At 43.0% G+C, this 23,392-nt stretch overlaps 1 protein-coding gene across 6 annotated transcripts; it reads right to left on the bottom strand.

Moving 5' to 3' along the window:
• Positions 1-292: 292 nt before the first annotated feature.
• Positions 293-16,057, bottom strand: ZDHHC13 (zinc finger DHHC-type palmitoyltransferase 13). 6 transcript variants are annotated; one of them, XM_058850845.1, is made up of 17 exons: positions 15,956-16,057; positions 15,223-15,356; positions 14,719-14,841; positions 14,159-14,236; positions 13,564-13,708; positions 12,203-12,267; positions 11,455-11,617; positions 10,469-10,594; positions 10,042-10,175; positions 9,172-9,272; positions 6,632-6,756; positions 5,558-5,620; positions 5,094-5,187; positions 3,622-3,705; positions 2,651-2,805; positions 1,395-1,519; positions 293-888 (listed from the first exon to the last, which is right to left on the bottom strand). In XM_058850845.1, the coding sequence occupies exons 1-17, from the start codon at positions 15,974-15,976 to the stop codon at positions 753-755; spliced, it is 1,872 nt and encodes a 623-aa protein (XP_058706828.1). In that variant the 5' UTR covers positions 15,977-16,057; the 3' UTR covers positions 293-752. The 6 variants fall into 6 exon arrangements, with proteins under 6 accessions (XP_058706828.1, XP_058706848.1, XP_058706837.1 ...); XM_058850865.1 differs by having other exon boundaries at positions 1,395-1,492; XM_058850854.1 differs by lacking the exon at positions 15,956-16,057 and adding an exon at positions 15,690-15,885 and having other exon boundaries at positions 15,223-15,312.
• Between the last annotated feature and the right edge of the window lie 7,335 nt (positions 16,058-23,392).

Genomic DNA, 23,392 nt, shown 5'->3' with positions numbered 1-23,392 from the left:
CTGGTTTTTATTGTTATCTAATTTGTTACTTTCATATCACACTGTTCAGCTAGCCCCTCCTTTTCTTGGGAATGTGACTAACATTAGCTATTACAGATGCAGTGGGGAACAATTGCTTCTCTTTATGGATATTGCTATCTTCCATCACAAACGTACCCATTTTCATATCCTAACAGGGCATATATATATGAAAAACATAAAAGTCACACTCCTTATGGTTTTGTCCCCACCCACTCTTCACTGGTCACATATCCCTTGCATGTATTTCAGACTGCAAAAATACATTTATAAGTATGAAAGATCTATTTTATTACATATAAAGTCTTCAAATACAAAGACTTACTAGAGGTTTGCAAAACGTAAGCAATAAAACTACAATGTAATTGTAATATTAAGTTTTTAAACATGAGCATTCACCTTAATTTTCAAATTCAAGTGTCTTTTATTACCAGAAAAGTAGAGTCCCAACATCACTTTGAAATCCTATCCCAAAAACTTACCTTTAAAAATATATATATTTGTGTCATCTCCTCACATAAAATTTTAAATTGTTTCAGCTCAAACTATACATACACAGACACACAGTGACTGTTCCATATACAAATCTGCTGTTTCTTATACAAGTTAAGTTTAATATTTGAAACAACAAGAAAAAATAAAAACAAGCAGCTTCAGAAAAAATTGTAAAAATTAACAAAATATCCAGTTTTATGTAGCTTTCAGCTCAACTGTCTTAGAAATTAAGCAAAACTTTACACAGAATGAACATTTTTCTCCTTTGCCAGATGAAAAAGTTTGTATTGCTTGGTCCAGTCAACTATGTTGGGTTTGAACATACCAAAGCAACTGCACTGAAAAAAGTCTGCAAAATTCTGGAAGCATCCAAGGCTGAAAAAAAGAGAAAAATATGCATTAATAAACCTAAAAAAAGAAGACTGCAAGTATGAAAAATACCACTTCACCATGAGACATTACTTAAGATATTAACCTGTCAAGGGAGACAGCTCAGGGAGAAGAAACAGCTCTCAGTTGAGCATTGTTCCTTTGCTGAACTTTTACAACATGTTTTACATTAACAAATGAGAGTAGATTAAGTTGAACTCAAATATTTAAAAGTTAGTAAGATCTCATCTGTTAGTATACCTGAGGAAAAAGGCAAAATTTAGTACCGACTTCTATTAATAAAGTTAAATACTGCAAGAGAAGCTAGTAAGGGACCAGTTCATACTGTAATTCTCTTTCTGACCCTACACAACAGACACAGAGACTGATGAATAAATTAGAGGACAGTACTCCCTCACCCCCAGAACAGTGTTTTTGCATTTATGAAGCAGTGAAACAAATTAGTACTGAAGAGATAACATGCTTAAAACACTCTATTCAATGATACCCACTTGTATGGAGTCCTTCTGAGTGAAACAGGATGCTTAGAGGATTTTCTCTGTACCAGGATATTCATTCTTTCATGTGAGGTCAACCCCAGGAACACAATCTGATTGGAAAAAAAATGTAAGCAATGCTTACAACATGAACATCACAGATTAAAATTCTGGTGAGACCAAAAGGTACTAATTAGAGGGGAGCAGTGGGGAAGAGGCTCGACATATCTAACAAATAAGTAACCACTACTGTAACTGATGACTGAAAGGTATGTTTTTAAATGTCTCCTGGGCTAAAACAGAATCTGGCAAGCTCTAACACCAGCTTCCAGAGAAGGCAAACTTAATTGGGATGTCTGTAGAAGTATAAAATCTATCACAGTTAAGCACCAATCTCCTCAGATTTTTGTCTACAGTCTACCACACAAAATGGTAGAAAAAGATCCCTTGATCCACAATGACACTAAATGCCATAAAGCAGTACGTTTTCAAATCACTGTGTATGAAACACAGTAGTTAAACTGTAAATATCCTCCCTATCTTTTTCCAGCATGATATCCCAGTGTCTTGGACACTGCAAAACTCTAGCAGTACATGTCTAAAATTGTAGAGCTTTTGCTTTTTGGTTTTTTTTTTACTAAACAAGATATAAAACAAGCCTTTAGCTCAGTATGTTTAACACATATTTCAAAGACATCTCTTTCCCAAGAGCTGATAAACAACTGTTTCACAGATGTTTTAAGACAGCTCTTCTCAATTTTGTTTGCATAGCCAAGCTTTTCTCTGAGAAAAACATAAACAAGAAATTTGACTGTCCTCAACAAGATAAAATCCAGGTCATACGTTTTTACAGTAGCAGTGGGATTTAATACAGTCTAATGACATATGGCTGAGCTCTGCCATAGAATTTTCAACTCAGGAATAGCCATGCTACTAAGCTTTAGTGCAGTTTTGGGGTCATGAATATCAGTTATATTAGTCAAATAAATTTCTTGTCTAAATACAACTTTTTACAGGCTTGAAATTTCTGATGAGTAGTAAACCCAAACTCAGTTACAGGAACAATTTGTAGACTGTGATTCTATTGCTTCCAACAGGGAAATTATGAGTGCATAAGAACCTGTGAAACTTCAAGGTCTGCTCTGAGATTTAAAAGAAGCACCTTCCTGTGACAATAATCAGGGAGAGCAGGCACAGAGTTTTTATGGGAGTAAATTATCCAGGGAAAAGCTTTAATGTGACAAGAAGCATAAACTGAAGGAAAATATTACCTGATAAAGCTGAACAGTGAGCCACACAGAGGCCCATAGGGTGTGGAAACAGGCTACTGAGGAGATGTAGGAAACCCAGGGAGAACAGGACACTGTCTGGGTGAAGTATGTCCAGGCTCCATCTTGATGGAAACTTGCACAGTGGTTGGACCAATCTGACAAGACACATAATCAATTAATGGTGCTTTTAAGCCCTTAAGAGCTGAGCAAAGACTATTTGCATAAAATGAATATTACATAGCAACGTCTTGTAGAAATGGCACATTTCATCTACCCTGTTGCCACGTAAAAGCACCCACACAGATGCATGACTGCTTGCTGTTCTGGCTGCATAATCTCTACACTCTGTGCTCATGATCCACAGAAAAACATCCATATTTTTAAAGGTTGGTGCTATGGTAATTCATCCTAGCAACTAAATTCTAAGGGCTTTCCTCTCCTTTCCAATATTTTTTTTAATTTTTCAAAGTAACAGTTCAGATTTATTAATAAGATACACTTTTTTCCTCTTCAGAATTAAACTACTTTAAAACAAAAAAAAAGAATTTTGTGTTTATTATAGATATTTCCAAATTAAAAAAAAGAAATCAATCAAGCTTTTGCAATAATGTATTTACAAACTATTTACAGAACTTGTTTTCTGTTACAGCAAAGGGCATCCAGATTAGAACCTGACCTTTCTCCACATGGCTTTCCTATTTCCTCTCTAACAAAATGCTTCCTTCTATTTCATTTTCCAATGGATATCCCACTACAGCAGCATCTTGGTTCTTGCTCAACACAAACGCAGTAAGGTATTTGACCAAAGACTCAGAAAGGATGCATTTTCACTTAAGCTACACAGTAACATCACTGCTGAAATAAGGTATCACTTGTGCAGGTTACACTTGCTGGAAATGAAATGCTGAAAAATAAAGACCACACAGAGAAGGGTTTGAAAGCTAAATAAAATTGAATTCATGGATACATACACTGAAAAGTTCCATAAAGCAGCCAGACACCAGTCACCATCATGAAAAACAGGAACAAAAGGTAGTAATAATGGTTCCCAATGCCTGAAATTGAGCAAAAAAAGGAAAGAATTTTTTAAAGTTGGACATTTTAAAATTCAGCAGTATTTGCATTCCCACTGAAATTAGCAGGAATAAAAAGAGAGTCAAAACCATTTCTTATTTTAACCTCTGCCATCCACAAGAGAGCTTGGCAAGGCTGATCTCTCTCTCAACTTTCTCCTGTAAGCCACTCCAATTTATATAATAGAATTAGTTAGATAAAGACAAACAGGATTTGTCTCTCCTTCAGAGCAAATCTTCAGCTGTTTTAGTATGATGAAAACTAATTAAGCAACCACAACTCCCTCCCATGCACAATAAAACTGTCTCATATGACTGAGAAGTCTAAGCTGTTCAATTTGTCTGACCTTGTGTCCTTCAGAATTGAAAACATACACATAAAAAACTCCCAAACCTCTGTCACAAAAACTGTTATATGAAGATTTTTTTTTTAAATTACAATCGTATTGCTCAAACCTCTGAGACAACACCAGAAGGATGACTCAGCACCTTGTAAATAGCAAACATTGTAAATATAGCATTTAACACTAGGAAAAAAGCTATTGGCAAAAAAAAAGGTGAGAAATATATTGTTACAAATGTGAAGCTATCACCTTCCTGTCCTGAGCATCCCCAGTAATGAGCCAGAAAGGAAAAGAGAGGGTGAGAGGGAAGAACACAAGAAGATGGAAACGCCCTACAGCGTTATCTCAGTGGTACAGCTGCTCCACTCAGACCTGTCCCTAACAGTGACAAGAGGCAATGGAAGTTCAGGAAGTCACACAAGTCCAGCCACTTCATGTGTTCATTCTCCTCATCCACAGCTACTGCATTAAAATGTCAGACTGTGCACACTTGTCTGGTTCTTTTAGTATCTATTCCTGGATACACTGTCCAAAAAAGTTTGTCTAATCCCTTTTTGAACCTGCTGATATTGCCTATGATTGCAACCCCTTACAGCAAGGCCCAAAATTTCACTGCCTGCCATGTGGAGACATTTTTTCCTTTATCAATTTTAATTCCCTAGTTCTACTATAATGTGCTTGGTTAATAATTCTGTATTCACTTAAGCCACCATCTTATTAATTTTTTTCTTTCCTTTTTTTAAAGTCTCAATCATATCCCCTGTTTCCTCCCTCTCCAAAGAAAGAGTTACAGATTGTGTGGTCTGTGTCCTTAGGGTGACCACTCTAACAACCCCTGAATAATGTTATTTGCTTTTCTCTCTTCCACCTAATTTCCCTCTGGCACCTATCAATGGGCACCTACCCCTTCAGTATCAACAGGATATTCTTGCATCACGTGTACTCTCTCTTTAAGGCAATAAATGCTATCTCTGCAACTTTTAAAATATGTGGCATTTTCAAATTTGATAAAACACACACTCTCACCTATGCACTGTCCAGTCCACAGAGAATGCTGATCATATTTGGCTACACATGCTTGGCAAGCAAGGCAATGCACAGATCTCAAAGGCTTCCTTACCTAGGTGGGGATGAAAGAAAAGAATACACTCATGGCAGAAGCATTTGCTCAAAGTTTAAGGCATCACCTTACAGTTACGACCACATTTTGCATAATTGTATTTTGCAATATGACCTCATATCACAGAACACAGATGAGAACTATACACTCCAAAAAAAAAAGATGGAATTAATTTTTTAAAATCAAGATTAAAGTCCAAGAATCTCAAAGAATCTCTTGTCACCATAAAAGAAATAGAGAAATCTAAACAATATATAACAAACTATTTTTGTAGCACTTTAATGACAAGCAGTGAGGAAAAAGGCTTTTTATGGCAGTATTGAGTAAAAGGCAGATTCACAAAGAACAGAAGTACAAAAGCCCCACTTACAAGACATGATGTGCAGAATGTTCTGAAGTCCAAGCAACCAGCTTCTGCAAGAGCTATTATGTTCTGAAAGACAAAGTATTTTGTGCTTGCACTTGGATCACAATTCCATAGGTGCTATAAAGAGTCCTACATTAGGACTTCTGCATTTTTTAAGTATTTAAAGTGCCAAGCGTGAACAGGAATAAGAACTTGCTATATAAAGAGGAGCACAAGAAAAAACAAACTAATAAAGACTAATGCATCTTCACCCACACAAGATTGCTCAGAAAAGTATCTCTGTGTTGCCAAAATTAAAAAATTATGTGAATTACATATTCCATACAATGAGATGGCATCTCTCATATAGTCAGTCAGACTTCAGGGAGATGAAGTCTGCTCCTTTATAAGGACATGTTTATGAGTCCTGTGGCAATATCTTAAAACTGCAGTTTATTCTCCCTGGCAGTCTGAAGAAATACAACCTCAAGGAGAGCCACGTGATGACAAACAAAATGCTTTCCTTAATGCATAGGCTGGGGAGACCAGACACTAAATTCTCTATTGATTGGCTGCTCATGATTTATTTTGGCCACTATAAAACAGTTTGGAAATAGCATGTGAGTTGCACAATGTTCAAGCACAAAAATCAAACCATTATACATATCCTAAAAGTGCCTGATAAAATTTAAATAATTACTAGCATATAATATATAGGATAGCACTGTGACTATTTCTTTCTAACCAGAGACAACTGAAGCAGAAATTATGCAAAACTTGTATTTTTTAAGCTAAATTCTATGAGAATTCATATCACAGATAACACCAGTGAGTCTGTACAACCTTTGGCCAAAGCTCGCATTTCAATGAGGGGATAGATGCAAGGAAATTATAGCAGAACGAGGAAGATGAGGAAAAAAGCAGTAGAAGGAGAAATTCTCCAACACCTGTGTTGTTAAATGACATTGCTAAAAACTCTTTGAGGAAGAATATTTCACTGCTTTCCAGTTCAACAAAGCTGCACATGATGACAAACCAAAAGTACATACATGTTGCACCACGTCAACCTTTCCATTTGTTTTTACAAAAATCTCCTACCTCTTTCCTTTCTTCTTCTGAAGTCTTTATATATCCAGGATCAGTACTCCAGGTTTTATAGAAATAATAGAGAAGACCCATCATGCTGAACATGACAGTGATTTTAAGAATTACATTTGTGGTATGTGATAGTCAGGTTAAGGACTATATTCTTATAACTCATAACACCATTATTTGTCTAACAAGTAAAATATCCTAAAATTAGTTTATACTAGTTACAAGCAAGACACAAGAAGGAAAAAATTACTTTCACTTTGTCAGAAGGATCCTCTCTGTCCTTCCAAGGCCATTTTATCAGAGAAATTGAATATTCTGTCTAGTTTGAGTGCTGGAGAAGACTCTTACAACTGTATAAATTTGCATCATAATATGGCTCCACGTCCTCCTTAAAAGTCCTCCAGATTTTTGCCTTTGATTATTTCACAGATATGAAACAAATTTGATTTCTTCTTTCCCTCTGAAGCTTTTGTACTTTATTTAAACAGTATCAGTCAGACATGCACAGCTATAAAGCTTCTGACAGCTGTGAGATTCGTTTGGCTGCTGCACTCACCCCTAACTCAAACAGGTGGCTCTTATGCAGTCTTACCTTGTCCTATTCATTTTAGCTAAAAGCAACTAAATATATTCATTCAGAAAAATGTAACTGGAAGTCATCCTGAAACAATTTTTGTCACACAAAAAAGCCCCCAAGCACACACTGCTAAATGCTTCTGAAGGTAATGGGATATTAGGAACAGTTTTTACACCATGAACTAAAGCCATCTCTGTATCAGATGAGTAGGGAAGAAAAACACGTCAAGATTAACTGCCTCTGTACAACAACAGAAAAATGTGGAGTGGGACAAGTTTCATACTAATTCAATTCATGCATCAAAGTTGAGAGCTCAGGCTGCTAAAGAACAGTCCCTGCTGCCACCAAGGAGCAGGCAGAGAGCTCAAGCTGGACTGCATCTCCAGTGACCCCTCAGTCACTCTATGACCTCCAGTGCATATAATTTTTAAAAATGCAAGATAGCAACCTCAAGGTTGTTTTGTCTTATGAACTAACAACACTGCAAACAGTTCTAACTAAAATCAATATGATAATTTAGGAAATAGTGGCACAAACACCAGCTGTGTTTGTTACAATGCAGTTGCAGGGTACAATTTTAGAAGTCAAAATGATGATATGTTTCTTGTGGATACTGCTGGTCTATTTTCACTGCTATTGGTTTTTTTGAGCTCAGAGAAATCCTTAATTAGTATGACTGGATTTTCATTCAGTCTAGAGGAAGTTTGACAGACAAATGCAGCTAACTAAAATCCTGAAAACTTTTAAAACATTCAGATATGTGACCAGCTCCAGAAGGAAAACACATTCATGAGAAATAGGGTTGGACAGTGAAATGGAAACCTAGCCACTGGCCCATCTCACCAGGCTATGGTTAGGACTTCAGAATATTGCTATGCTCACTATCTTCAGCAAAGTGTCTGACTCAAATCCCTACCAGTGGAATTTTTTTTCCTTTTAACTTAGATGATACCGATAAAACAAACCTTAAAGCTTCACAACAATTCACAAAATGGTGTGAATAACACCATTTCCATTTACACAAGCATGTGTGAATCTCCAGCAGGAATATACTTGATCAGTTCAAAGTTAATCCTGATAATTCTATTAAGGACATATTAATTTGGAACAGTACAAGAGAAAATGTAATTTAAAGGCTGAATTAAGAATTAATTAAAACTGTGGAGCAATATATTATAGCTGGTTTAGTACAAAATTATACGCAGTTCTAAGTATTTTCCTAAAGGCCTTTTCACACAACTTTACCAATAAACAGATACCTACTGTGTAACAAAAGAGCAGAGCACTGCAAAGAGAGCACAAACTACTAAACTGTTTTTGTACTCATCTGTGAAAAGCTTCTTCAAAGAAAGTAAATGTCAGAAATTAATCCACTGTATACTACAGATTCAGTGTAACCTGTGAATAAAAATGGGAGACTGGACAGTCTGTTTTGCAGGAACACAAAGAAATTTTTTCTTTTTTTTTTAGGGAGGTGGAGGTAAAGGATGTTGTTTTTAAAGGCAGGAGCATGAATACCACTAACTATTGAACGCTTACCATTTTAGAAAGAAGAGATGCTTTTAAAATTACTATTAATATAGGTGTTACCCAGTTATACCACATGCCAAAATACATCACTGTACAACAGTCTCAGTGAGGAAGACTAAAGAGTGACATGGAGATGCTAACAGAAACAATTAATTTTATAACAAACATCTTCATTCTGATACTCCAGTAACACATGAAATAGTGCAGGTTATAAAGACAAAAATCTACAGACAAAAGAAGGTACAGATTTTTAGTCAGCGTATAACTTAAAAGTCACTTTGCTCCTTCCCAATGGGATTAAACCAATCTTACCTAATAATACTGATACTAACAGTCACATGGAATTATCTGGAACTGCTCATCACTGTTTGCACAACCAGGTTTAGATTTACAAGAAACTCCAAGGAGAGTTGCATTTCTTGAGTATAAAGGATATCAGGAAGGAACCAGAAAAACCAGGTCATGGACATCCAAAAAACTGAACTTAGCAGAAATGCTGTGGGAAGATACCTTAGATTCTTGAGCCCCATGAGTTGCCTGAAAGAACATTAAAAGAAAAAAATGTTTTTCAAAATACATCTGAAACATAAATCCATAGAATATAAATAATCTTATTTGTAACTGTAAAAATTTCATTTACGGTTTACTTCAAGTCTCTCAAAGCAGTCAAGAACTGCCACTCAAAACCACTATTTATCCATATACAGGGCATTAACAATACAAAAATAAAGCTGAAGAGTGCTCTATTCCAGTACAATATTATGTAAGAAAAGTGCTGTAGGACTGGGTGAAAACTCCAATCTATCTATTTGCACACAGACAGCATTGTCGTATCAGTGACCACTGACTGTGGCAGAAAAAAGTGAGAAACAACTCAAGATAATACTGGGAGCTCTGGGGAACAGAGAGAGAGGGGACTGCTCATTAAAACTCATCTTTGACAGAATATAGCAGGAAAACGTTGTGATAAAGGACATTTCTGAGCAGATATCTCCATGTCTACCAGATGCAGACCGTTAATAACGATCTGACAATAAAATTAGCAAACAGACCGGGTTTGGGTTTTTTTTTTTCAAATCCTTCAGTGACAAGAAACTATTATTGTATACACTTAAATACATTCAATTTCTATAGTCATTCATTCTAAAAAGTACCTGTATTTAAACTCTTCACACACCATGCAACCATTTCTCAGAAGGTACCTTTATACTAAATGAAACTAAACTCTGAAAATAATTATGTATCAGATACTTTTTAAAGTGTCTTTGACAAGTAAGTACAAAAACAGAGAGAAAAAGCCGCAAACCTCACAAACAGAGACATCCCAAATAGCAGGCCAAGAAGCAAACCTCCTTTTAAAAGCCAAGAATCAGAACTCAAGTCCATGACATATCCAATGGCCCATATGAATGTCAAGGAAGATGCCAACATCAGGAAGAGCTGTTAAAATTATAATTGTTAAAATATGACAAAGTACTTAAGCAAGTCTTATCTAAAAGTATTCAGTTCATGTAATAACAAATGCTGAAAGACTCAAAATAAGATAGGACACATCAATACATCAAAAGCAGGGGTGAGGTATGACACAAAACATCCCACCAAACCACTCCTATGTGCTTTTAAAGAATTCTATTTTGTGCACCCAATTTCAGAAATTACTCTTGTTAATTTGCATGTCACTAACCACAGCATGCTCAAGCTTTATTTCCACTAGTTATTACTCAGGAAATTACCTCATATTTCTCTATTATTTTCAGCAACCTGTTATTTCTCCTGTTTCTCATTCTTTCTTCCTCTTGTATCATATAAATCATGAAGTGATTCTGACTTTGATAAGCAATGTCAAGCGGTGTCTCTCCCTTTAACAACAGAAAGGGTTATTTATTTATGTACTTAACACATACTCTCATTTTCAACAGAAGCAAGAAATGAATATAGTTAAAACAAGACTAACTGGGCAGTTACTTCCCAGCTCCATCTCCCCCATTTTTTTTATGGCAAAGGTAAGCTAAATTCAGAGTGCTAACATGCTCAAATCAGAGCTTCGTAGTTCTAAAAACTGATACTTGCAAATAGCTTGCACCTATTTATCTGTTGGACTGCCTCCAGTAACATGTCTATATAGTAATGGGAATCTATACTTTCAACATTTTTACTATCAATTTCTACAAATATTAAGTAGAAGCCTTTCATATGTGATAACCTTTTGAATGTACAAACAGGCATTGCCAAACATCAGCTTTCACACGAGGACATTCACTTAAAATTAAGTCTTTACAAGTCTGACTGAACATTAAGAAACATATTTTTTTAAATATGCCCAAGTCCTCATGACATTTTTAAACAGAAAACAGCCAAAATCCAAAATAAGAGATAAAAAAGAATTTAAACAAGGCCCTAAGAAAATGAAACTAATTAAACACCCCAAGAAAATGAAACCAAAAAGGGTGAGGGAGCAGAATCTGCAAAGGACACAATTACTGTTGAGTGAACACAAGGCTTGGCTATTTGTTACACAAAGGTTGCAAATGGTTGCATCCATACTTTGAGTCACACCTCAAGAAAGGTGCTACTTCCTTTCGGGAAAGACTAAGAACATCTGCTCTTAGCCAACTCCTGCTGTAACGTACATCCAACATGGAGAGGACTGTGATTTTCCTTTACATTCATTTTACACATTCATGCCACATAGGACAAAGTATCACAAAGGAAATTTTACCTTGACATTTTTTATGTTCAGGCTGGCACCAGCTTCCAGCAACAAATCCACTGCACTAGTATTTCCTGAGGCTATTGCCCAATGCAGTGCAGTATTCTTTTGAACATTGTCTACAGCATTGAGAGAAGGGTTAAACTTTAAGAGATACCTCATGGGCTCTGGTCTAGATGAAAATAAAGTATGAGAGTTAACAAACAGAAGATAATTAGACTGGAAATGAAACTTTTGAACACTATAAAACAATAGTTCCCATCTGTGAAACAACAGCAGATATATAATGCCTTCTCAGAACCAGTTCATCGGTGATAGATCCATGTTTAGAATTCCAGACCTACCCTGGGAGTTTTTCTCCAGACCATGCTACCTTACCATTTTAACAAATATGAGGTTCATAACACAGGTTATATCTTCTACAACACCATACGTAGCTTGTATCTCCCCGTTTTATTTGTTTTAAATGCATTTCACTGCATCCACACCCATTTGTTTTCATTTTGCAGAAAATAAAAATAAGGCTGCAGGTGATTCAGCCACAAACCTAAAATTCTTTTAGAAATTCTTTTCACTTTCTTTTCTATATCCAGTGAGCTATTCCCAACTCCTAATCTCTGAAACACCTCATATTTTAGTACAAATAGAAGGTAAAGGAATGTCAGATTAAAAAAAAAAAAAAACAACAGTAAGGAAAATTTCACCTGACTGCTTCTTGAGTACAATACAATAGACTCTTCAGTTACTCTCTACTTACCCAATGACTTTTTGTGCTGTTAACATTAAAGGTGTTTGTCCATTGAGGTCTATTGTGTCTATGTTCTAAGAATAAGATAACAAGCAAGTGATTACCAGTGATTTCAGGAAACAGTGGAATTCAAGGCTATACAACTAGCTTAGCTTCACTAATGAACAGAGAAAGGACAGAAATCAAATTATATCAGCCAAGAAGCCAGCACTCATTTAAAATGTTATCCTCCTACAAGTTTTGTATATCATCCCTTTCAGAATATTCTGAGTTTCCATTTAAGGAAATTTTTAAGGGAGAGACTCCAATAAGGATATTTTTAAGTGAATCATGTCAACTGTATTTCTTGTCCTCCTTGCAAAGAAATACAATAAATAAGGATCTTGTAAAGCAATGCTAACCATGTTTCTTGTGTAAATAGATGTACATAACAGATGTACAGAAAATAAGAAAGCCAGGTTTATTAAAACAACAAAGAAGGATTATATATCTCAAGACATAGTTAAATATCTAACCTAAATTTTCTTCCTTCCTCTTTTTTACCTTTCTTCCTTCTTTACAAGAAAGGTTTCCTTGCTCCCTGCCTCCATCCATCATTACATTAGCACAGATTTTCTTAGAAGAATTATTCACTTGGATATTTTTAGTAGAAGATAGGTGGGCCAACAACTTTATTAGGCTTGTGATATACACCACTATACCTACATTCCGGAAATCAGTTACTCTCCCTAAAGAGAACTTATTGAGAAAGAAAATAGACCTAGCAAACTTTTAAATCCTAACACTATATTGCTCCTCAGAATCAGTCTAGGTCATATAAGAACTCTCCTGTCATTCTTATTAGCAAGTTGTTACACTTGCCATTAATTCTGCTCATTTCAGATAAGAAATAAGCTAAGAGACATCAACTACCACGGATACATGGTAGTGTAATGAAAATTCAGACCTAATTGATAATTTATTCTGCATTCTTCAATTGATGGAGAACTGCACATATTATTAGTTACAAAACTGTAATCAAATCAAATATTTCATGATGTCTGTACATCATATACTGCTTCTTATTCCCAGCCAAGCCATTGGTTATGTCACAGCACCACAAATCTGCACAGCTTTAACAACACCCCTAAACATGCTGAAATGCAGGTGAATCTGGATATAGGGAATGACAGGAATAGGGAAGAGTATTAAAAAATAATATGTACAAATATAAAAAAGATCTAAATTTGTCTGCACTTCTAGCACAGAAAAATAGGTGTAGAGTCACTGCTTTTCATCTAGGGAAAAAAAAAAGTTAATTCTGAAATGTCTCCTACACAGAGGCAGCTACTCGTAAGCAGAAAACAACATTAGGGACATCAGCAACATACCTGGCCTTTTGCTATTAGGTAGGTTATGATGGGCATGTGTTGGAACAGCACTGCTAAATGAATGCTACTCAATCCTTCCCCATCAATAAGACTGGGATCCGCTCCACATTTCAACAATAACATGACCATGGGAAGGTGTCCTTGTCTATAACGATACGTGAAATAAAACTATAGAGATGATGAAAAAAATGGATATTTTAATGAAAGTATTGCCTTAACAATTCTCATAGGCATCCCAAAAAAAATTCAGACTCTCATGGCTTTTTTCAGTAAATTATATTAAATATATACACCACAATAAATGAGCCTAGGGCAAAGCATTAATTTAGAATAGTTATGTTACTGTGGTTATTCTACAGTAACTTCTCCTGTGAACAGTCATCCAAGCCTCTGACTCTGGCAAAAGACTGACACTCTAGAAGAAAGCACTGATTGTCCAATGGGAGACTTCACACTTGGAGAAGTTTCCCCAGAATAGTTATTTCAGGTTACGTTTTCTATAGACAAGCAGTGCTTTGTCCTCTGGATCTCAGAAAACGCTACCACAGCTGTGAACATCGACAGATTTGCAGTTACTGGGTGCAAGCAGCATTACCTAATGGCCCAGTGCAGGGGTGTAGAATTCAAATCTCCACCGAGCTGATCCACTATCGCACCTTTGGAAATGTAATATCTGTGTAATAACAACACAGTAAGGTCAGGAACACAAATAATAAAATAGCTAAATATTATACTAAAGATAAAATAGTTAAAGGAGTAAACAATTAATAATAAAAATTCACTAGAGAAGCAAATGGACAAAAGTGGTTTGGTAGTAAATAACGCTGTTTCAAGAAGATGGTGAACAAAAAATATAGTCTTAGCAGGGTACTTCTAAACTCAGCTTTCATCTTTGTATCAGAAACAAACCCAGGAAAATCTAATGATTTCATGTATTACATGATTTCATGTACTACATGATTTCACATGTAAATAAACAGACTATCTTTACATTTCAGTGACATTTTCACAAAGATAAGTGCATTAAAATTTGAATTACACCCTTTTCTTCTCAAGCAGCACAATCCTTTGTTTTCAAGTACAAAAGCAACAAAGTCATTATAGATAACAATGACAGAATACGCTGTGTTACTGTCACAGGGACTCCCAGCTCACTTCACCAGCTCCTGTCTGTTGTTTATTGCTGCCCAGTGAAGAAGAGTCACATTTTCTTTGTCTGGCTGTCGAACATCATATCCTGCTTCTATCAGTTCTTTGCATCGCTCTAGGAGTCCATATCTTAAATAAGAAAAAAAAAAAAATCAATTTAGTTATAATTTTTTTCAGTATTCTCCAGTCCAGAGACAGCTGCATCCTAAAGAAAAAAATACATCTCAGTAAGCATCACCCAGCAGTTCCTACTGGAGCAAATTCCATATTGCATTCACTGGAAGCCTTGTAAAAAGAGTGGGGCTGTGCCTTGATGAGTAAAATTTTCTACTTAAACAAGTTTGCTTTAAATGCTTCCATTTACAATAGCACCTATAAGTGATTTTTCTTCTTCTGCTACAGGGAGAAAATGAAACTGAAAACATTTCCTTTGTAAAAATATCCAGCCTGTCTCACATTTGAGCACACTCCCATCTTTTTCAACACTGCACACTCAGAACATGTACTTACTGTGTAGCCTTGACAATATCACAGGTGCTGGGGTCTTCAGCAATGGGATATGGGCCTGGGAGATCTTTATCTCTATGGACGCTGTGGCTGCTGTGCATATGAGGTCGGTGAGACCCATGGCAGTGGCTTTTACACTGGAGGTTAACAAAGCAATTATTAACCATTATTTATCGGCTGCACACCACACACACCTCCCTCTTTACCAGAAGCACTCACTGTGCGTATTAGTTTCTGTTAATACAAACGAAGATGTTAATTCAAAGCACATTTAAAACCTCCTGGCAAGAAATCAATCCTTTTATTTGCGGAGGACAGCGGGGATGTGGTAAAGGTGCATCAGGACAAATTAGAGGCCTTCAGCACCCTGCAGAGCTGGTTACCGACACAGCAGCCTCACCCACAACACCGCTGCCACACCAGAAACCACAACCTATGACCTTGGGGAGCCGTAGGTACAACCTACGTACCCTTGGGGAAGGTTTGAAACGCACTTGGCAGCCACAGTGCCACCCATGCAGCCAGGAACCGACGCGAGGGAACAGACAAGGCAGGGTAGGACACGAACAGCTCTTGCCCGGGAGCCCCCGCCAGGCCCCAGCGGCACTGCAGCCGCCCCGGCCCCGCCCCCGCCGCCTGCCAGGGGCACGCGGCCGCGCTCCGCACCCGCGGCCCGGGCAGCACCGGGTCCCAGCCCCGCTTCAGCCCCGGCACTGCCCGCAGGCTTCCCGCTCACCGCCGGGCCGGTGCTCGCCATGCCCGCGGCCCCGCAGCTTCCTGCTCCCGCTTCCTGGGCACGGCGGCGGGGCGGGGCCGGGCACACACCGCCCTGGCGGGGCGGCACCGGGGCGGCACCGGAGGAGCCATCCCTGAGCTACCCCGGCCGCTGCGGAGCCGTTTGGGCGGGAAGATCGGCGCCTTCCAGGTTTGTTCAGTCGTGCCTGAAATGGTTCTTTCCCTTTTACCCAGGCCGCCACACCGAAAAAAATCTTTCGTTTAAGCACAGGGTCCTCCTGGGTCGCGGACAAGGACCCTTTTCGTGGACAAGGCGAATTTTTCGGGGGGCTGTGCTTCAGCAGGTGGAAGCAATGCCTTGGTGAAGGCTCTGGAGTACAAGTCGGGTGAAGAGAGGCTGAGGGCGCGGCGGGAGCTCAACCTGGAGAATAGGAGGCTCAGCGGGGAGCTTTTGACTCTCCGCAATTCCCTGGAAGAAGTACTGCCACCTCCTGGCTGGCACGGCTCTCACAGGAGTTCAAGGCCATTTAGGACCATTTCCACCCGCAGCTGAACCCCAATGTCGCGTCATAATGACCGCCAGGTGAGGGAGGAGCCGCCATTTTAGGGCAAGCTGTGAGGGGCAAGCGGTCACCACCTGAAGAAATGAGGATAACCTGGGAAACACCCACAGGTGTCAAACACCCAAAAGCTTCCCAGGTGAGATGGGACTCTGGCAGCCCCCAGAGTGACGCCATCTCTTCTAGTCTGAGAAGAAAGCATGGGGTGACTGGAGAACTCCAGCTCAATGGCTGTGGGCTAGGTCAGAGCAGGCAGAGCAGTCACTGGCATCCCAGGACTATGGGGACCTCACACTCCTGGAGAACATGTGTTATGGCCCTTGGAGGATTGGCAGTGTTATAAGTGAGTAGCTGATTTGATTAATAAAAATAATTTATTAAAAAAATATAATCGTAAAAAGCCACAAGCAAAAATCAGTTGGATGCTATACTAGGCGAACAGCATCAGGTGAGGCAGGGAGGAGCTTGCTAGCACCGCTTCACCATGCTTCGCAAACTGCGACTGTCCTAGGGTGTTTTTTACATGTTTTCAGGCTTTTTTGGGGTTTCTTGGAATACTCTTCTTGCAGACAAATATTCATGCTGTTTTGGGTGTATATGTTGTTATCTTGTCAGGTTTCTTGGAAATACACTTCTTGCAGACAAATATTCACGAGTTATAATCTTATCGGACAGAGGTTTCTTGGAAGTATGCTCCTTGCAGATGCATATTCTTGTTGGCCTTGCTGCATATCACTATAATCTTGTCAGAGAAGATTTCTTGGAAATATGCTAGGATTCTTATTAGACGAGATTATAACTTTAGCACAAATTTATTTATGCTATGTATTACAGCAGTCACTGCTCACAGGTCATTGGAAAAGGAATAATTATCACTCCCAGCTCAGCCTCCAGACCAGGGCTGACACACAGAGCTCTCACCATCCCCTCACAGTGGGGTCCTGGCTGGAAGGATCACAGTTCAGGTCAGGTCTTCAGGTAGAGGCTTGGAGAGCCATGCAGGGCACAAGACAGTCAGCAGCCCTCATGAAAGGAAAAGAAAAATGAAAGAACAGGCGCATTTATGAAAAAATCCATTTTCCCCCCAATCCCTGTGGGAGGAATGATGGGTTTGTCTTTACAAGCAAGCTGTGGGTCTGCTGCTAAGATGCAGCTATCACTGAGAGACAACAGAAACAATGGGATGGATTCCACTAAAAGATCAAAGAGGCACTGAAAGAACACTATGAATTCCATAAGAGTTAAGAATTAAGAAGGGATTATGCACTGGGGGGGGGGGGGGGTGGCGGGGGTGGGGTGGGGGGGAAGGTATCACAGGTATCAGGCGTTCCGGGAAGTCTGTACCTCTTAAGTACCTCAGCCTATGGGGAAAGAGAGAAGGGACGAGCGGCCGGGAATTAAGATAAAAAGGAGGCTGCGCCCTCCAAAAATTTGAGAGACCCCAGGGGAATGCCCCATGGCCTCTCCCTTTATTTGAATAAAGAAAAAAGGACTCCTCTGTCTCCTTTTTGGACATAAACCTCTGGTGTTTGTGGATTAATTTTCTTGACAACTGTTTTGGTAGGTGAGTGCAGTAGACAGAAGGTGGCACAGGTTTAGTAGATGGCACCTGCCCACAGGGCCAGGGCAGGCAACTGGGTGCTTTCCTGTGACTAGAATAGTTACTGCACTTTCCATCTCCATGAGTTGTTTTTAAGGCAGAGGAAGATGTTTTGGGGAAGTGCAATGAACCCAGCACCATGGGAGTGACTCCAACATTTCAACATTTCCCTTGAGCTCCATGTCCATGCCTTACGTAGCTGTGGGCTCAGCTGGTCAAAGGCCCAGCCCTGCCTCCCCTTTCAGGGGAAGAAAGAGGAAGAGTTCATCAGGGCTCAATCTGAAATGAAGTTTTGGTGCTTACAGAAGCACAGCTTTGGTAGCAGAGGAACATCTCTGCTCCTGCCACCCGCTGGCCCTTGGAATGCACACACAGCCCTAGTTTCATTTCAGGAGACACCAAGAAGCTTGACAGTCTGAAAGGGCAGCTGTTGTTTCACTGTTGCAGTTCTTGGCTTGTTAAACACCCTCCTAGCTGTACTACAGCCTGTGCTTGAAGACACAAAAGTACCATCCTGGAGGAAAAGCATCAAAAGCTTGACAAAGGCTGAAGGGAGTGCCTTTGATTACCCCTTTTCCCAAGAGGTCTCTTGAGCTGAAGTTGCTAACAAGGACCGGACTTGACAGCCTAGAATGGGTTTATGGTTTTATTTTTTGGGTCCTCAGTCCTGCATGGGATTCAGTAAGTGGGTGCTGCAGAGGCTCCAGCAAGGCATCAGAAACGCCTGCCCCGCACCCAAGGGTGGCGCAAGATCTCCTCCAGCTCTGGCCTGTCCGCGGGGTGCTTGGACAAACACCAGCGGATCAGATGTTGGCACTCTGGGGAGAGAAGCCAGAAAGAGCTGGTCATTTTCAGAAGGCTCCAGCTCAGCTGCTCACGGCGCCCACGGGGCCCGGGCCGCGTTGCGTGTGCTCAGAGCTGCGCCAGCCTCCCAGCCGACTCTGCCCTGTGTGGGAGAGTGGCACGGTGGGACACATCCACCTCCTTCACGGTTGCACGGGCCACCTCCTGCAGCCAGCTCTTGAGGGCAGATGGATGTCCTGTGGAGCTGTGTGAGGGCCATGCTGGGCTGCATGCTGCCATCTGCAAAAGTCTGCCTTCTTGAGGCCAGATACCAACCTGGAGAGACCTGCTGCCTGAAGAAGGGCTGCCCGAACATGATGTCACGGTCCTCCTGGAAGGGGTGGTTTCCACAGACCATGACATACAGCAGCACACCCAGGGACCAGATGGTCGCTGAATGGCCATGGTAGCAGCCAAGGTAGATCCACTCGGGTGGCCTGTACGCGCGTGTTCCTAGGGGAGATGGGAGAAGGCGCTGTCCAGATGCAGGCTGCTGGCTTTCAGCGCCTGGTGCTCGCCTCCTGGCAGAGGCAGGAGAGGCACCGGTGGACAACACTTCTCCCCGAGGCCACCCCACATCCCCCAGCCAAGTGGCCAAAGCCAAGAAACCATTCTGCAAGGCAAAGAAGGCCAGCGGAGCAGCCCAAGCCCTTGTGGGCCTGCTAAGCTGAGGGGCCAGGACCTGGCTTTTGCAGCTCCCCCCGTCGGCAGGGCCAGCAGCCAGCTCCTGGGGCACAGCATCTGCTGCCAAAGGGCAGCCAGCAGCCAGCTGAAGGATGCAGCCTGCAGCCGAGGAGGGAATGGGGCCGTGCAGTGCCTGGCACTGGGAGCAGGGCCCGGGCTGTGGGCTCACCGGCAAATTGCGTGAAGGCCCGCTCCTGGAGAAAGGTGCTGCAACCAAAGTCAATGAGCTTCAGGTGGCCGCTCTCCAGGTCCACGAGGAGGTTCTCCGGCTTGATGTCTCGGTGCAGGACGCCGCAGGCAGTGCAGTGCCGCACGGCCTCCAGCACCTGGCAGAAAAGCCAGCATGCCACCTCCTCACACAGGAACCCCTGCTCCAGCAGGAAGTGCCGGAGATCCTGCGATGGCTCTGGACGCTCCATCACCAGCAGGAAGCTGTCAGGCAGCTCAAACCAGTCCAGGAGCTGGATGATGTTGTGGCAGCCAGAGCCCACCTTCTCCAAGATCACGATCTCCATGGGAACACGGGTGCCATCGGGCTGTGAGGAAGAGACAATGCCTCCAGCAGGCCTGATGCTGCCCTGTGGCTGTGCTGCCTCCTGCCTGGGATGCCCCAGTGCCCTCTTGGGCAGACTCCCTGGTGCTTGGGATTCCTCCTGCCCAGGGGTTGCTTGGAGGTGCCCCCTGCCCGGCCCTACGGTCCGTGTTTGGCATCTCTGGGCCCACAATGCCCCGGCTTGCACGCTCAGCCCATGCCCGCTCCCCCAGCCATCTACCGCCTCCCACTCCCGGCACCCTGGGCTTATCCCTGCCAGCCGTGCCCCGCTCTGTCCCGCTGGCCCCGCTCACACACCAGCTTGTCCCACTGCAGGACGCTGTCCCGAGCCACGCGTTTGATAGCCACCTGCAAGGCATTGAGAGAGAGAGGCTTAGCTCAAGTCCTGCCCCTCCCCATCCCTCCCCCTCCTCGCACGCCCGGCCATCACGGCCACTCACGGGGCTCCCATCCGAGAGGCGGATGCCTGAGAAAACGGTGCCGAAGCCACCACTGCCCAGCTGCGGACCCAGCTGATACAGCTCCTGCAGCTTCTTCTTTTGCTCTGCGACCAAGACCGAGCCATCAGCCTTGTGCCCAGGAACCTCCCCAAATGCCCGCGAGTGCAGCGGGCCGGGCCAGTGTGGGTCATGTTGCTCTGACCTGCTTCCTGCCGCCTGCCGAGCAGTGGCCAACGCCTTGCAGCCGTCGGGCTGTTGAGCAGCAGAGCTGGGACAGCAGAGCACGGAGAGGCTGCAGGAGCCGGAGTGCAGTGTGGCTGGATGGCACCGTCACTGTCACTGTCCCCGGCGTTGTGGGCTGGACTCTGCTGTTGAGAACGGCCGGGGCTACAGCCCAAGGCTTTGCACAGGGGGGTCCCAGGAGCAGCTGCAAAGCAGACGGGTTTTTGAAGCCGTGCCATCAGAGGCACTGGAAACAGCCAGGGACTGGGCTGCTCTCAGGGGCCATGGCCTGGCCTGGGGTGTCCCTCAGGAGCACTGGGCGAGCCTCAGACAGCTCCTCAGGAGATCTCACCTGCTCTTAGAAAGGCCTTTGTGGTAGTCAAGGCCTTTCTTGGGGCAGCTTCCTGGAGATGGAGGAACCTCCTTGGTGTCTTGAGGGTCGTCTCCACCACCAGGCTTGGGCTGTTGGCAGCTGGCACAACTTGCCCAGAGTTCTGGGAGCTGTGGGATGACAACTGCTGCTGCCAGGATGCTTGCTGCTCCGCCAGCTGCTCCTGAGAAGGCTCCCCTGGATTGGGCTGGGCTCCCACTTGGACTTCTGGGCTTTCCCTGGCCACGTCAATGGTCAGGCTTGTACCCTTACTGTTGAAGTCTGGGAGTCCAAGGGAGCTGGGAGAACTGTGCATGGGCTCTGCACCTTCTGCAGGCTGACAGGTCTCCCTGAGCCTCTGTGAGGGATGGAGGCTGTCAGAGATAGCAGAGGCTCCTGGCAGAATGGAGGCTCTCTGACAGCCTGAGGTTCCTGCATGGATGGTGGGTCTCTGCTGCTGTGCCATCCTTGCAGGGGTTGAGGCTTTCCCAGGGGTGGTGGAGAATTTTGCTGGGAGCAGCCTCTTGGGGTGATGGCAGCTTCTGGAGGAACCAGACGAGCCACAGCAGGCCAGGTGGCCTCGGTTCACCAGCTCTTCCAGTTCTTTCCAGAGTGCCTGCCACATCCCAGGGTAAAGTGGCGCACATGTCCCATTGCGATCCCAGAGCAGCAGCATCAGTTCCTGCAGCTCCTGGGCCACTGCCATGCAGGAGCCCCAGCTGCAGGAGCTGTCCAGAGGGATCGCGGGAGCACGTGGCCACTTGCCAGGGGCCGCCAGGGGCCTGGAGTATCTCGGAGCCACAGGGGCTCCTCGGTTCCTCCGTGAGCCTCTAGGCCGGACCCCACAGCGCTTGCCATGGCGCTTTGGCTTCCATGTCTGCTGCCTCCGTGGTTGCCAGTGGCCAACAGCCCACCAGACAGCCACAGCGGCCAGCAGCAGGACAAGCACAGTCATCAGGACAGCACCGTCATCCATGACTCCAGCACGTCCCATCGCGACTGCACTGACAGCTGTGGGTGCTGGCCGGTGTTATAGAGCGACAACGCAATGATGTCACAGTGCTGTGGCCAGGACAACTGTGGGACATCACAGCCCTGCCTCATGCCAGCTCTCAGCCCCTTTGTGCCGTCACGGCCCCTCCTGCCTCAGGGATCAGCAGAACTGGCTCATCTCTGAAGATGGACGTGGCCAGAAAAAGCCTGGAAGTAAGAACGGGAGCTCAGTCCGTTGTTGCAATGAATCATTCCCTGGACCAAATGGTGGCACATCAGGAAGGGTGCTGGTGCCAGCAGTGTCAAGCCCACAGCTCCCAAGATGCTGCCGCACTACCAGCTGGAAACAAACACTACTCTGTGCCTGAAAAAATCCTCCAGAGACAAAGGGAGTTGAAGTTCCTCTGTCTCTGGGGAGCTCTCCTGAACTGGCTGTCGAGGGCAGGAAGAGTTTTTTCTTAGCAGCTCACTGACTTCTGCAATGCCTCTGCTATAAATAAATCAGGATTTGCCAGGGAGTGCTCATGGTGCTTCCACTGCTCTGGTTTTGACTGGGATAAGGTGTCTTTCTTCCCAATAGCTGTCACATGTTGTTGGGTTTGGATGGGAATGCTGTGGATCAAACAGGGGTGGTTTGCTTTCCACTGAGCAGGACTTACCCTCTTCAAGGACTTTGCAGTGTCCCTTGGTACAATGCAATGTTTTCCACTGGGAAGGGAGGGATGAGTGTTGAAGACAGAGGCAAAGAATGCACTAAACCCCTGTACCATGTCTCTGTCCCTGTTTGTGAGGTGACCATCCACACCCTAGAAGGGGACAATGTTATTTCTACAATGTTTTTTTCCATTCATGTATTTTAAAACTCTTTTTATTGTGTCCCACATTTCTGGCCACCTTCATCTCCAGTTGAGCTTTCACCATACCAAATTTCTCCCTACAGTGGCAAGAAACATCTGTGTATTCTTCTCTTGACCTCACTCCCACTGGCCACACAACTTCCTTTTCCATCCTCTTTCCCAGAGAAGCTGCCTGTTCCGGGAGCCAGCCTTCTGCCTTGCCTGCTTGGGTTCCAACATTTGGGAATTGCCTGCTCCTGTGCTCTTAGGAGGTGATGTTTCCAAAGTGACCAGCAATGATGGACCCCAGCAGCCTCAACAACATTTTTTCCTGGGG

The sequence above is a fragment of the Poecile atricapillus genome, chromosome 1 (assembly GCF_030490865.1).
Source record: "Poecile atricapillus isolate bPoeAtr1 chromosome 1, bPoeAtr1.hap1, whole genome shotgun sequence".
Lineage (NCBI taxonomy): Eukaryota > Metazoa > Chordata > Aves > Passeriformes > Paridae > Poecile > Poecile atricapillus.
Note: the sequence above shows the minus strand (reverse complement) of the source record. Positions and strands in the feature narration are given on the sequence as shown.